Source organism: Talpa europaea (assembly GCF_964194135.1).
Source record: "Talpa europaea genome assembly, chromosome: 10".
In the NCBI taxonomy this organism is placed as follows: domain Eukaryota; kingdom Metazoa; phylum Chordata; class Mammalia; order Eulipotyphla; family Talpidae; genus Talpa; species Talpa europaea.
The window spans coordinates 99,433,295-99,450,002 of NC_140077.1; the positions used below are offsets into that span (position 1 = coordinate 99,433,295).

At 33.9% G+C, this 16,708-nt stretch overlaps 1 protein-coding gene across 3 annotated transcripts in view; it reads left to right on the forward strand.

Moving 5' to 3' along the window:
- FSTL5 (follistatin like 5) overlaps nucleotides 1–16,708 on the forward strand; it is a gene marked incomplete at both ends in the record, with an annotated part of 468,907 nt that overhangs the window by 291,551 nt on the left and 160,648 nt on the right. For all 3 annotated transcript variants that reach the window (XM_084246222.1, XM_084246223.1, XM_084246224.1), the window contains one exon: nucleotides 6,709–6,875. In XM_084246222.1, the coding sequence (XP_084102348.1) occupies nucleotides 6,709–6,875 (167 nt within the window). The remainder of the gene's footprint in view (nucleotides 1–6,708; nucleotides 6,876–16,708) is intronic.

The window sequence follows — 16,708 nt, forward strand, 5'->3', positions numbered from 1 at the left end:
TGAGAAGCTTTTGACCTGTGAATTAGAAGGGAGATTCCCAGGCTCACAGCTGACACTTTGTACTAAACCTGATGCTTTCCCAATTGTAAATGAATAAATTGGCATTCCAGTATAAACAAAGGTATCCTGTGATTTTGATTGGCTCCGTCAATTCCCAATAGTCTAATTAATTCTGGATGGATTGTTAAATTTGTTTTGAATTTGCATAGCTGAGGTCCAGTCTTCAGAGCCTGTGAAGAGCTGCCAAAATGAACAGCCAGTGTTCAATTCCCCATCTTTCACTTTGACTTGTTGTAATATATTAGAGAGACTCTAACTTTGCAAAACTTCATAGTGCCGTCAAGTGCTGTGGAGCTTAGTTTCAGTGTTATCAGTAATAGCAGTGCATTATGACAAATAGCAGTCTCTTTTATCTGCATTGTTTTAATTGGGCAAACAACCATAAAGTCTTTTACAGTCCGAAATGCTCAAATTCTGTTAGACTTCATGGAAGGAATCATTCATTCAATTTAGCTCTGTCTGACTAACTGTTATCTAAAAAACTGAGAAAAATTTAACTTATTTAAGACAAAGCAAATATTCTGTCATTTGATTGACTCCAACATTAACATCTTGGGGTTCCCTTGAGATAAGTTGAAGGAATGAGAACAGGTTAACATTCTTTCCTTTTATCTATAATAGCTTTTTGACACACCACTGAACACACTCTTAACATACAGGAAATGGGTATTGATTAGCTTATTTCTTTATCCTGACTGACAAATTCAAATATATAGCAAACACTTTATGTTAATTACTTTTTGTCACATGACTATCCAGTTTCTCTTTCCAGTTTAATATACTAAATTCCATTTATAGTGATCATACTGAAAATTTTAAAAATAATTAAAGATAGTAATTTAAATATTTCATGCAGTTTTTGATTCAATTATTTAGAGTATAACATTGAATTTTCTTAAGTCATCTGTAGTCTTTATACCAACAAATCAAATGGAGAAAAGATTACTGGTTAATTCAGTATTTCTTTCATTTTTTTAGGATTTATTTTTATTTATGCATACAAGAACTGGGGTAAAGGCCAGAGGGGTGTGTGTGTGTGTGTGTGTGTGTGTGTGTGTGTGTGTGTGTGAGAGAGAGAGAGGATTCACTAGAGACAGAGTGGGGAGCAGAACAGGCAGACTGACTGAAATACACTGCTGAGGGGAGCAACAGGTGAGACAAGAGAGGTCTGTTGTGCCATGTGGGTTAGCACCCTGGCTGGGGTCAAACTGTAACCTGTGCTGTAGTGGCTGGGATAGCTTGATAGTGCTGAGACTTTAACCCCTGCACCACCAGGGAAGTCCTAATTCAGTATTTCATTGATTTTTTTCATAAGTAGATCTTTGGTTAGTAAAGACTGGTTATCATTATGTTAGATACTCTATTTAAAAGCATGCACATATGTAGTACAACCTCAAGGCAGTTTGTATGTAAGAGCAGAAAAAAAGGAGATTATAAGCAGTTTTATGGGTCATGAGTCTGGGTTCTTCCTCTTGTGCTTAAGTAATATCTATAATACTTAAGCCAATACAATTTTACATAAAAATACCTTTCGCAAAGTAAAATTACATATTTTAACCATGGTGAAATAGTGTCTGTCTTAATCTACAAATACTTAACTAGCTTTCCATTAACAATAACAACTATAGCATATTCTGAATTTACTCAATGCCAGACACAGTCATAAGTAGTTAAAAAAACACTGTGTCTTTTCTTCACAACTTTCTTACCATGTTTATTTTAAAGATTGAAAAATGAAACTCACAGAGTATAAATAACTTGTCAAAAGTCTTTGTAACAGCGAGGCAGGCATCAAAGTCACAATTCAACTGTGGATCTTGATATTATAGTGTATGATCTTATTCTCCATGCTATTCAGACTTGATTGTTAGTATCCTGTATCTTTTTAAGATAATTATTTCACAAATTATGCAAAGGTACTATGTTTTCTTGCTTCGCACAGTTGTAATTAAGGAGATGAACTTCTTTTGTTTTTGTATATGCTGTCCTTGGTGTATTAGGAAGTGTTCCTGTCTGGTCTCAAGATGGCTAGGGAATCTTCAATTAATCATCTCTTCCTCACATAATAACACTACAAATAGAAAATAAAATCAGGAACATACAACATCTACCTCATAGGATAATGGTGAATATTAAATGAATCAAATACTTAGAACAATGCCTGGCAAATAGAACGTGCTGTGTATTTTTTTTTTAAATAAAGATTTATTTATTTGTGAAAACAAGAGCTGGGGTGCAGAATCAGCCCCCTGGCTGGGGATCAGACTCATGCTGCAGTGACTGCAGAAAAGCTTCATAGTGCTGCGACTTAACCCATTGCACCATCGGGGAGGCCCCCAAAAAAACTCTTTTCTAAAGTGATTTTAGGGCCTCCCCAGGTGGCGCAGCAGTTGAGCGCTGGGCTGAGAAGCTGCCCGCAGCCTCTGCACATGTTTCAGCCTCTACAGTGCTGGTTCTATCCCCTGCCTATAGCTAGGGTCCCGCATGGCTTGCAGACCTCTCCTGCCACGCCCGCTGCTCCCCTCAGCAGTGTGTCAGTCTGCCTGTTCTGTTCCCACTCTGGCTCTGATGAATTCTCTCACCCTCCCACACTTCTGCTGTACCCAGTGCTCATGTAAATAAATAAATAAATCTTAAAAAAAATAAAGTGGTTTTAAGCTTATTATAATATAAATGGAAGTAGCAATACCTTGTTAGTCCAGCCTATAATGTCAAATACTCTATTTGTCTGAACTCTTGAAATTTTTCAAATCATAAAGTTAAAATCAACTTGACTGGTTTGACCACTCAATGCTCTATTTTCGTTCGGTCAGGTTTCCAGTGCAAATTATTCTTCATAAAAGAGAATTATTTTCATTATATTCTAAATTGTTAGTGTCATACATATCTCTGAATGAAAAGGATTATACTTCACATGTTTCAGTTTAAAATTCAAATGTATATAATTTGTTTGAAAGAAATTAAGTACAATTGAGCAGAAAAGTTAAATGCCAATTGTTCTATTTTTAAAAGACCATAGAAAGATTATAAAAATTATGAATTAAAACAAAAAGAAAATGAGATTCACTGTTATTAACATGTAAAACTCCTTGAAGTATTATCAAAATACAATTTTGTCTATAATGGGGCATTGTCCTGATTACAGAGTGGTAAAAGAATCAAAAATGAATTCCAATTTTGCACAGGAATCGTTGCCTCATTGTTTCACAGATCTTTCCTTGAAAAGTATTTGTTTAGATATTTTCCCATAAATGCTCAATCTCATCATTCCATAGGAAGAACCGACCTTTTATTTTCATTGCCAAATATTTACTTATGCTTGCAATTATAAGTTTTCATTTTTTCAGAAATTTGGCAGAAATCATTCTACTCTCAGTATTTTCCTCTCTACCAATTCCTTTTCTTTAGGATAAATTCAGGATTCCTTTATCCTATTCTTTTCCAGATTCTTCTTTTCCCATTTAGACTGCTTCTATTTTTCCCGTCCAATATATTGAAAGTACCTATAAAATGTATACATTGTTATTTCTAGTAGTTTTTCCTTTTTATGCTCCAATATTTATAGTTTTATTTATTTTTGATGAAATAGCTTGTATTTAAAAAAACTTTATATGGGTGTCAGATGTACATCATTATAATTCAACTTTAACAATTCTACTTTATGATCACAATCTATCTTCATCACAACATTATTTACAATAGCTCTAGTATTTCTCCATAACACCTGAACACTGCCTTGTCCAGGTCACACTACATTCTTCTTCAAGGCATAAAGCCATTCTAGTTAGGTCTGGAAAACATATTTCATAAATACTTGCATGCAATTGTTGAAGTTGTAAATCAACATTTCCCTTTTCTTCAGATTTGGCTAATGGAGATACAATTTTTCATTTCTTTGAAAGTAAGCTCTTAATATATTTATAAGATTGTTTTGAAGATGAAAAAATACAAAAATGGTATCCACAAAGAGAACCTATTTTACTTGTCCCTTAATATTCCTAAGTAATCAAATAATAAAAGGGAAAGCTGGTCTGGATATTAATAATTTTCATATACAGTGCTCTAAACCAATGTCATCTCAATATAAATAATAATATTCATAATGAGATCAGAAGAAACACCACAGCTAGAACTCTGATTTATCTCACTTAAATGTGTGAGAGGATCTTCTAAAGGAGAGTGTCTTTAGGTCAAAAGGTATTATGCAGTATTCTAAAAAACTCATTATCATCTGTTATTCTGAGCCTATGGTCTTTTACCTTTGGTCGGGACATCAAATGACTTTTGATTTTATGTGGCATGTGATTTTGCTTAAATAAGATTTTTCATACATTCATTATCATTGGAGCTGAAGCGATGAAAAGGGGTACTGAGATGAGTTGTCACTTGCTGCAAACAGTTGTTTGTACATAAATAACATAAGATGATTCTGTTAGCTATAGAATGAAATATGCCATCATTAATGTATATCAATGTGAATGTGATGTGTAATACCAGCATTTATTTCAAGATATTCATATTACCTAATTAGCTTGTAATATATAACTACCAAAAATGTGACTAATTCAAATGGTCTGGTACTTAATACTAGATGCAGGTTAATGAAAAGATACTAAGCTGATTTAGTAGCAGTTGTATTTACAAATGTCAGAACAATTCTGTTTTTAAAAGCATATGCCAGGCCTCCCCAGTGGCGCAGCAGTTGAGCATTGGGTTGCGGAGCTTCCCTCAGCCTCTGCAGTGCCAGTTCGATCCCCGGCTGCAGGCAAGGGTCCCACATGGCACACAGACCTCTCCTGCTGCTCTCTGCTCCCCTCAGCAGTGTATTTCGTCCATCTGCCTGTTCTGTTCCCAACTCTGGCTCTGGTGAATCCTCTCACCCTCCCGCGCTTCTGACTGTACCCAGTGCTTGTATAAATAAATAAGTAAATCTTTAAAAAAATAAAAAAATAAAAGCATATGCCTCATTTTATTTTACATAAATTTAAAATAAATGAAAAGCTAAAATTCACAGATGTTAATGGGAAATTATTGGTATTCTATATGGTGTTACTTCTTTCATAATGTTCTCTCCACACGTAAGTTTGTAATATTTTTAAAAAGATAAAGACCACTTTGCAAATTTCAGACTTTCCCTTTGGGTAACTCATTAAATATATTTTCTTTTAGTGAAAGGGTCAATTTCTAAAATATGCCTATCCCAGTCTTTGATGCCACAGAACTTTGGTTATTATAAAATATTGTAAATCAAAAGCTAACATTGACTCCACTCAACCTCCCACGTGAAATATCAACATAGGAAAAAAAAAAAAGACCATTATCTATGTTCCTTACCATGGAAACTTCAGTGAGAATTGTGATTTGTGGCATTTCTAGCTTGACTATAATTACATAAGGTCAAAATGCAAGACTCACTCATAGGGTGTAAAAGTTAAAGTGTCTAAGAATGTCACCTGAAAACTACAATGTTATTTTCATATGGATGATGACTATTATGATTATGCCAGTCATTTCTCATGATAATGGACAAAGATAGGATAAAAGAGAATTATTATGATTATACCTCATAGGATATCAGAAAACAGAAAATTGAAAACCAGATTCAGAGTATGATTATTATTTTCTTTTTCAGCATAATTACTAGGAGAAATATGCTCAATTACTAGTTAATAATAAAATATTTGTTTTTTTTTTAATTTGTTTTTGGGGGCATGTAACATTGATTTATACCACTGTATATGGTTTAGAGGTGTAGGATCACATCTTCAGGTATATGTTACCAAACCACACCTACCACCAAGGCACCAGTGTGTCCCCCTCCCCACTTTGCTCTGCCCCCTCTTCTTCTGGTAGCCTCAATTCTAAAGTGAGATATCTAGAACTTGTTATTGGTTTGGCTTATCTGATCCCTTTTGTTTGTTTAATTTTCTACATTTCACATATCAGTGACACTATCCACTATTTTGCCTTTCTCCTGATTTATTTCTCATAGCATAATCCCCTACAGTACCATCCATGTTGTTGCAAATGGCAAGATTTTATCATACTCTTTTAAGGACAAGGAAGTGACTGTACTGAAACAACAGTTTTCATTAAAGGTAGCTGACAGAATTTCTCTTAATTGTTATTTGGTTGGTGAACTTGATTTTCCTCCTTCTGCTCCCCAAATAAATTATTTTTTAGAGTCAATTTTTTTCCCAGCTTTATGATATATTTCGCCCATTCAGCTATGCTAGTGTTCTCTGAAGCCAGCCAACAATGATCTCATCTCACCTACGTATAAATCTATCAGTGGATAAACAACATCATTTTTATTTCCATGTCGATGACATACTACATGTTGATTTGGCAGTTAAATAATTTATCTCTCTTTTGGGTGCAATCTGCCAGGCTTATTATAACTCTACTTCTGATATTCATTTCATGTTTAATAGTTCTTTGCCTCATGAGGATGCTTGTCAATCAATTAAATTGAAATGTCATTCTGACCTTTTATTGGAAACCGTTGACTCTTTTTTTTCATTTCATCACAAGCTTTTTTCCATTTTATTCAAATTAAGTCTTAATGACTAGTATTCAGAAACTTTATACTTATTAACCTTACAAAACTACACACTCATTAACATTACTGACACTTTGTCTTTACAGAGGTTATCCAGTTGAGTTTGCCTGAAGATCAGAAACTCAGCATTACAGCAGCAACTGTGGGACAAAGTGCAGTTCTGAGCTGTGCCATTCAGGGATCCCTGAGACCCCCCATCATCTGGAAAAGAAACAATATTATTCTAAATAATTTAGATTTGGAAGACATCAATGTGAGTACATAAATAAATGTTGCTTTATAATTTGTATGTTTCACCTGATATATCTAAACTTTGTGAAATACAAAGAGCTTAAATATAGATGTAGAGTGGAATAAAATTACTGGAACAATGTTCTGTCCCTTCTACTGTCCAAGAGGCACACGGTGGAACATTTAAGATTAGTCAATTTACTTGTAGATGTGTGGTAAGGAGGTTATGATTGGAGTGATCATACCAATCGAAACTACAAAGTTCTAATCGTCAGAATTTCAATAAGTATCAAAAGTTAATCTGCATGTATTTGCTATTATGGTTGAACAGCAACCTGTAACTCCTGACATGTTAAGGTGTGTAAAAGCAGTTTTGCTTCAAGCACAATGTGTCAGGGGTGATAAATAGCAATGAAACAAATAAACATATCATTTTTCTGGAATGAAGGAAGATGTTCTCCATTCAGGTTCATTCCTAGAGACTCCAGAATCAAAACTCAATTCAAGTGCGTAAAACTCCGTAAGTGAAACAAAGAAAGAACAATTCTATTTCTATGCTTAGTTCTATTTATAATTTTAAATTTTCAAGGAATCCTGTTAATTCTTTCTTAATTGTAGCAATTTATTCCACCAAAAATGTGCAAGTCTCCTTCTTTGCACAGTTTCTTGCCTTTTGGATAAGGCCATTATCACAAGTGTGAGGTGATAGCTCATTGCTTTATTAATTTGTACTCCCCTAATAAGAGAAGATGAATATCTTTTTATGTGCTCATCTATATGTCTTCTTTGAAGAGGTATCTATTCAAATCCCATGCCCATTTCTAATCAGGTTGTTTGGTTCTTTGCTTGTTGAGTTTTATGATTTCTTTGTATATTTTGATATTAAACCCTTGTCAGACTTATGAAGCACAGATGTCTTCTCCCTTTCAGTAGCTTGTCTTTTTGTTTTGATGCATATTTCTTTTATTGTGTAGAATCTTTAAGTTTGATAAAGTCTCATTTGTTTTGTTTTTCTTTTATTTGCTTTTGAATTCAAATTTAATTGGGTGTCATATTTTATTTGTTAAGCCTGGCACTATGCATGAAATTCAAATTGGTTTGAATATTGCATTATTACATTTTCTTGCAAATGATTCTGTAGTTTATAATCACTGAGATTAAATGTTTGAACTGTTAAAAGTTCATGTGAATTCTATCCATTGACTTTGTAGATTCACATTACTTTCTCATTTTTGAGTATTGGTTTTCTGGTATTTGTTTTCTACATTTATCTAGCCTGTTAGTAATTATGTCATTAACTGAATATAAATTAGAAAAAATAGTATAAGAAATGGACATGAATTTAATCTTTCATAAAATATACTGTACATAACACAACTGGTATGATTCTCCATGAAACATCTAGAACTCATTCATCTTTTTCTTTTCTGGCATCCAAGAGCAAGGTTATCTCAGAGTTCAGGGAACTATTGGAGCTCCAATTACTAATCTATTTCATCGATTTGTAATCCAGGTCTATGCATTAAAAAAGAAAAAAAAATAAGAGGTGAAAGATAAATGCCACTGAATCCTTGAAGTCCTGCAACTGTTTATTGGTAAATGATGTGTAATGACAGCAATAACTATACTAGGGGAACTGGTAAATATAATTATTTTGTTAGGCATACTGCTTAGTTTGCTCTTAGAAATTAGGAACAGAAGAACTAGCTACCACAGAATCATCTAAGATGATATAAGATGTATTACTTTATAGTTCTGTTTTTTTCTGCATTGATGAGATAATATTAATAATCAGAATTCAAATCTGAGCAACTTTCCCTGCCATGTTTATCCCTTTGCTAGCGATTCTAGCTTTTGTTTTATTTATTTTATTGTTTTGATTTGCTCATAGACCTTTCCTTAATTATTCTACTTCTTTTTTATTCAGTGCGATGGTTTTCCTTCTTGTAATTCTTAAGATAGTTCTATCCCTGCAGAGCCCTAAAGTGATTTTTACCATGGGCAATTGGTCTCCATTTAATATGAAACACTCTATTAAAAGTAGACAAAAAGCAACTGAAATTATCATTTGATACAAATAAGGATCCTATTGCAATTGTGGAAGTTTGCCATATTACTAGATTCTTTTAAGTTCTAGATTTTTAGTGCATATTTAGCAAGATTAATTCTGAGAGATAGCATGCTAAAGAAAAAAATAATAAAATTTCCTTGTATATCTGGATTTTTAAAGGCATTTGATATGTATATATATCATACCTATTGTAAAATGTATACCTAATTCTGATAAAAAATGTTTTAGAATATGCACTATACTTCAAATTTACATGTGAAATATTCAAGTCATACCAGTTTCTAGAGACAAAAGGAATGAATTTTACTACAAGTGAATTCTGACTCTGTTGCTTCCTTTTAATATTTAAAGCATTGTGAAAATAGAACTTCTTTTCTCAAACATCTGAATTTTCAATATTTTACATCTGTGAGAGGGGCATATTTAGCCTTTCAGATATTTTACTAACACATCATAAATAGTCTCTCACCAATGAAAATAATTTAATTAGCAAGATTTTATTTATCCTTTTATAGACTTGTTATCTATTGATATGTAACATATTAGACTATACCATTAAAAACTAGTCATTTAAAAAGAAGCCTATTGATTTTTTACTCCTGTGGATTATAAGCAATCTATTTCCTTTCCCCCAAAACTGAAATGTGGGCATTAATGTTTTAAATACATCAATCACCATGTAATTTTTATTACTAATTCATTTTTAATATATGCCTAAGGCCATTGTGACTCTTAAAACCTAAGTGTCATCAGAGAATATTTATGATTCAGAATCTTCCTAGCCAAACAAATCAGAGAACATTTGGTAAGGCCATAGAATTGAGTGTTGTCTTCAAATACAAAAAATGCCACTTGTATTTGTTTTTCTCACATAAAGGGTTATATAGTGACACTATTAGTTAAGTTCGTGAAACTGCATATGATCATAAATATTGCCTAAGAGTGTATTACTTTAAAATGAATATTATTGGGGCCTCCCCTGGTGGTGCAGCGGTTGAGCACTGGGCTATGAAGCTGCCCACAACCTCCGCAGCGCTAGTTTGATCCCCGGCCGCCGGCAAGGGTCCCGCATGGCGCGCAGACCTCTCCTGCCGCCCGCTGCTCCCCTAAGCAGTGTATTTCATCAGTCTGCCTGTTCTTTTCCCCACTCTGGCTCTGGTGAATTCTCTTACCCTCCCGCGTTTCTGCTTGTACCCAGTACTTGTATAAATAAATAAATAAATATTAAAAAAATAAAATGAAGATTATTCCCAAATTACTTTATTTTGCTGACATGAGATAGTATTGCAGATTACAATTCCTTCTCAAAAAAGTGTTAAAATCAGTAATTTAGAAATATTTTACTGGTGGAGGCCTATGAGTTCATAGGTGGTGTTGTGATGTGTTAACATGAATTTAAAGGGGTTTGAACCTATACTTTTGAGTTATATACAGTGTTGAATACTAATATTACTTGAATTAAATGATTTTTGATTTTTTTATTTTATATATATTTCTCATCATTCATTTTTGTACAATGTGGGCTTTCTCCTCTCAGGTATAGTCCCTGTGAGATTCCCACCACCCATTCACCCCTGTCCCTTTGTCATAGTCCCTTGTGCTCTTCTCCAACCCTGTTTTGAAGTTTTGATCCTTCTCCCTTCCTCCTCCCCTACAGGTTTATAGTTGCCTGTTGATTTTGATTTTTAATTTTTTATAATTACTTTTTTTTTCCAAAAAGATTAACTCATGCCATCCACAGCAACGTGGATGGAGCTGGTAGGGATTATGCTCAGTGAAATAATCCAGAAAGAAAAGGAAAATAATTGGATGGTTTCACTTATAGGAGGAATGTAGATGAAGCAAATAAGGGATGGGGGTAATTATAATAAATTAAAATTCAAAATTAAAAGATATTTTAATTTATTTAGTTGTATTTCTTGGAATTTATTCTCTACATATAACAAAATATAAAAAAGGGTGTCTCCTTGTATGAAAGAGTGGAAGAAATAGCCACATACCAATCTGATGAACACTAGGTTATTGTTTTTTTATTTCTGCATTTTATATTCAGTAATAAGCATTATGAAACCATGTCACTGAAATAAGTTTATGAAATATAACAATATGGAAACATGTCACTAAGTTATTATATATTTTCTATAATAATTTGGCTAAGTAAATATATAGATTCTTAAATACAAAGTGTGTTTTTTAACTTGTTTTCATTATTATTTCTCTGCACCCATAACCGTAATTACTATATTTAAGCTGATGCATTCCAACTTTTACTTCTACTTGAAGTTTCTCTTCTGAGTTCCATTTTTTCATTTGAATGTGAAAAATTCAAAGAGATACCTTTATTCCCAAACCTATAACATTTGCAGTTTCCTATTCCATGCAAACAGCCAGAAATCTGAGTCCAGCTGGAACATTCTTATTTTTTTCCTTCAAAACTAATGACACAAAACAGTGTGCATTTAACTTTTAAAAATGAATCTTGCATCTGTCCTTTACCTTGTTTTCTCTATGACTGCCTTAGCTGAAGTTCTTACCATTTTTCTATCTTCACATTTTCACCATTGCCTACTGATACTGTCCATTCTCTTTAAACCCAAACATCACATAACAGCCTGAGAGAATGTCATGAAGTTTTTATCATAACATCTCTCACTCTAATCTTCAAAGTCTTCAAATACTTCTTGTAGCTTTCAGTAAAAAAAAAAAAAAAAAAAAAACAATTAAAATTCTTTAATGGACCTAGAAAACCTATTTCTCCCTAGTTCTTCCTGCTATTAGCCATAGTCACTAAAAACTCTCCAAAACACTGACTGTTCTCTGTCTATCTTATACTATTACCACCACTCTTGAGCACATTCTCTCTGCTGGAAAACATTCTCTTACCTCCTCCTCCAACTAAATTCATTGTGTTCTTAAAAAACAGACTAATGTTTGTTATATTTAAAATTCACCTTTCTTACATATGGGCCTAGTACTACAGTACCTGATGCATCATAATAAAACTGATGTTCCTATCTTCTTCTGTAGACTAAAAAGTCTGAGCTAAGTTCAACACAAAGTTATTGAACTTTGTGTTATGATATTGTCATTATACTGACATACAGGAGATGTTTAATAATTTTTGAATGCCCAATAACAAATGACATGGTGGTATTTCTTATATTTGCAATTTTGCATTATTGAGTTTATTCATGGGTATTTTATATTGAAACCTTGCTAGCTATTTTATTTACTTACAGTAGTCATATATAGGATTATCAATCAACTGATGTTTATTGGCAATCAATCATTAAAGCCTAGCACAGCTCAACATTTTCTAGATTCAATTTCTTTAATCACATTTCTCATTAAGCATATTGATTTTTTACTACAGTTTCAATTTAATCTCCTATCATATGCAATAAGGTAGGCAAGTAAAAGATGAAGGGAAACACATATTTGGTCATTGTTTAATCTTTATGCATTCAACAAATATTGCTACACTTTTCCAGGCACTCAGCTAAATGTTGAGGCTATAGTTGTAAGAGATATTCCAGTCTTCAAAACCACAGATTAAAGGATTAAAAAAAAAACTGTATTACATTTAATAATGCAATATGAAAGTTTCAGAAATATACATATGTTTATACACAAATATATACAAAATAGAAAAGCAGAGTCAAATTAAAATTTTCAGAGTCATAGAAAACTCCTAAGAATACATTCATTGTGCAGTTTAGATGATACCAACATGAAGCAGTGGTATGTTGGTATTCTTGGGGAGGGGTGCAGCATACTTGGGAGAGCATGATGTATTCAGGGATCTGTAGTTCTCTGTCCATCATGTAATTTAATTATACAAAAATTTATTAGCCTTTAAGTGAAATAATTTTTCAGGACTTTGAAAAATTATTCATCAGTGCCTAAATACACCATTCTCATCATGTTTACCCTATTCTCTTTCACTCTAAAAAAATGTATACTTTTGTAGTGTAAAGACTGAGTAAAAGGATATTTTTTTCTTGAAATTTCGATTGGCCTTACCCACAAACTAAAAGAAACCTATATATGAACCAACTATATCTTCAATGTATTTCTAAATTGGATGCCCCTTAAAAAATGTATCAGTAAAACAAATTATGACTCAGTCTTACCTGAGGTCCCTCTTAAATAATACCCTGAATTTTAATGTGATTTTTTTAATTGCTCACTTTATTAAAGCACCAGTTCAAATTTGAAACTATGCTATTTAAATGAATAAGATATATTTAAAATATTTGGTATTACAGTTGTCTAGTCCAAATATTTCACTTTTTGTGGATGACAAAAGATACTGTGGCTTTTTGAATACTAGTTATGCTGTTTAATAAATATAATACTATAGATTCAAGTGCCCAATTAGTATTTTGGATCACATTAATTATTGTTAGCAGGAAAAGATTATGGATTAGGGAAGTGAAAAAAATAATGGGGAAGTTCAGACTTTCGCCTTGAAGGCTAACTTTAATTATAGGACATTATTGTGAAGGCAGAAATGGACAAATAATACTAAGGCACAGAAACACCCAACTTCATTGCTGTTGTGACTTTTTTTTTAAATCTCTCATTTTTATTTATTTATTTTTTACATCATTGTTCATTTTTAAACAATATTTGCTTCCCCCCACCCCCTCAGGTGTAGTCCCCATAGATTTCCCTTCCCCAATGCACCCGTGCACCATCACCTCGGTCCCCTGTGCTCCTCCCTCCCTCTGATCCCTCTCCCTCCTCCTCCCCTGCAGGATGTCTCTGATTTATAATTGTCTGGTTTTGCTTTGTTGTGTTTTGTACTGTTATTATTTTTTACAGTGATGTCTTATTTGGTTCCACTTTATTCCTGCTATAAGTGAAAACATCCGATATTTTTCTTTTTCCTTCTGGCTTATTTTACTGAGCATAATCCCTTCTAGTTCCATCCATGTTGCTGCGAATGGCATGAGTTTAACTTTTTTGATTGCTGAATAATATTCCATTGTATATATATGCCACATCTTCTCGATCCAGTCATCTATTTGTGGGCATTTGGGTTGTTTCCAGGTTTTACCTACTGTAAATTGTGCTGCAATAAAATAGGGGTACAGGTGTTCTTTTGAATCAATGTTTTTGTGTCCTTTGGGTAGATCCCTAGTAGTGGAATTGCAGAGTCATATGGTAGCTCCATTTTTAGTAGACTGAGGAACCTCCAGACAGCTTTCCATAGTGGTTGGACCAGTTTGCACTCCCACCAGCAATGTAGGAGAGTTCCTTTTTCACCACAAGTGAAACTGGAAATTGGGGGATAAAATATTTTTATTCTAAATCAACATTGAAATATTATTCGGTGTTTTTGATCAATTACTAACTTGAGCTATAAAGCATTAATTAGCTTAAATTTTGTTGGTCTATCGGCTATTGAGAAAATGTGTTACTGAAATGCCAACAATAAATCGGATGGCATTTTGTGTCAGATTCCTATTAAGAGAGTAGGTATAGGTAGCAAGTAACGGTCTTTTCTCTAACCAGTGCACAAAAACAATGTTCTCTCAACAGAGGACAGAAGCAACAGCAGCCAAATAGAACTTAGAAGCTTGAGTCCCAGTTACTCAAAGACTAATAGAACCATTAGAACAGATGGAAGAATCTTTTCAGTTGGTTTCTTTGCTGGAATTAGATTATGATTTAACAGAAATATGTTTACTGTGAAGTGATCTAATGATTTCCTTTAGAAAATATGTGTAATTTATAGACACAAGATTCATTGCCCATTTTATAAAAATTTACCTACCCAAAGTGTAAACATTTCATATGTTCAACAACTGCTATTTACTCTCTTGGCAGCCCTTCAAATTTCTAGTTATAATCTTGGTTATGAGATTGCCATCATTGACTGTCATGTCAGTTTATCCTAAGAAATACACTTATGTCATCTTTTATCTTACAATGATAAAAGGATCACTATCCCTATGTCACAGACAAAAAAGTCTCAAAATAGGCATATAACTTCAAGGACTGAGACGAGCTGCAGAGAGCAGAGCTGGTAGGTGTCCTAGTCTCAGATTGACACAAGTCAAACTGAAAGCAACACACAAGCCTTAGTCACTTAGTGACAAATTCTAAGAGGCTAACTTAGAGGTGGTGGTGGCTGTCTTGCTGTTCCATGTTTCCTTAGGAAATGGCACCAGTCAGGAGTGAAGTGGATCAGCACAGTCACTGAATCACAAGCCAAAAATGAGAATCATCACTTCACTACCAAGAGAAGCTAAATAAAATAACCCTGCAGTTTTATGGACCGGGGGAGAGGAGAGGAGAGCAGAGGAGGGAAGAGTAATGACTATAAGTGGAAATATATTAATTCTAAGCGAGAGTGGAAAAAGGTATCTTCACGCCCCCACCCCCTCCATTTTCTCCATAAAGAGTCTCAGCACAGGTAACAGAAACCCTCTACAAAGAATCCCTGATAAAGATGTAATGGGAGTGTTGGAAATAGTAATACAGAGAACCTAAGAGAAAGGCTGGCAAGGGGATCTGAATCCCTAACTGCAAATCCCTTCAGAGATGGCTGTGCACCCCATCCTGGAGGAAGTCACTCTTCATGTGTGTGAAGAGTGTAAATCCTATGAAACCTTGTATGTCACACACAGATTTTTTATTTTAAAGATTTAATTATTCATTTATACAAGCACTGGGTACAGTCAGAAGTGCAGGAGGGTGAGAGAATTCACCAGAGCGAGAGCGGGGAGCAGAGCAGACAGAAGGACCGAAGTACACTGCTGAGGGGAGCAGGGGGCAGCAGGAAAGGTCTGCGCGCCATGTGGGATCCTTGCCAGTGGCCGGGGATGGAACTGGTGCTGCAGAGCTTCGCAGCCCAGCGCTCAACCGCTGCGCCACCAGGAGAGGCCCCACACAGAGATTCTTGATAGAAAGAAGATACCTCAATTATTTTCTCACAAACTGATTCAGACCAAAATTTATACCTGTTTAACCTGAAAAAAAAAAAAAGTCCTTTTTTTTTTTTTCAAGATACTACACTCATTAAAAACACTTTTGACAAGTCACCTATAACTGTATTAGTTTTTTTTTTAAATAAATTACTTATAATATTATTTATACTAATAAAATATAGGTTGGGAACATTTATTGTAACTTGTAATAGAAAACAGCCAGAGATAGAGATGTAGGTGGTGGGCCCATATACCACTTAAGAAAACTCAAGAAGGCAGAAAAACATTATAAACAATCAAATGCCAATAATGGAAAATAAATGTGTACTGTCAAGACAAAACTAAAAAACAATCAAGGAGGCAGAAACTACATGTGATGCCATTGGGATTTCACCGGGCACCGGGTTTTGCTGCTGTGAGATAACATGAAAGTCACTGATCTCCAGAAACAAAACAGATTCAGATTTTATTAATGATTCATTGATATAATTTCTTTCCAGTTTGTCTAACACATCAAAATAAATATATGGCCTTGGCTCCTTCCTAGGATTCCAAGCTCTGTGTTCACTGACACTGCTTGTTTTTCCTATTTTGTAACTGTTTCTGCAAGAAAGTTCCCAGATAAATATCAATGTGTTGAATATGCTAAGCACTCATTAAAATGTAAAGCTTCATTGTTCCTGGAGATCACTGACGTTTTTGGTACATCCAGGCAGCAGAATAATGTGACTGTCTATTAATGGTCTGAAACTTGATATTAGAAATTGGTAAGTGGCAAATTTTGATCAAGGGTTTAAGATTGGCAAGGCCAATCTGATAGGAAGTTAAAAAGAATAAATTACTAAT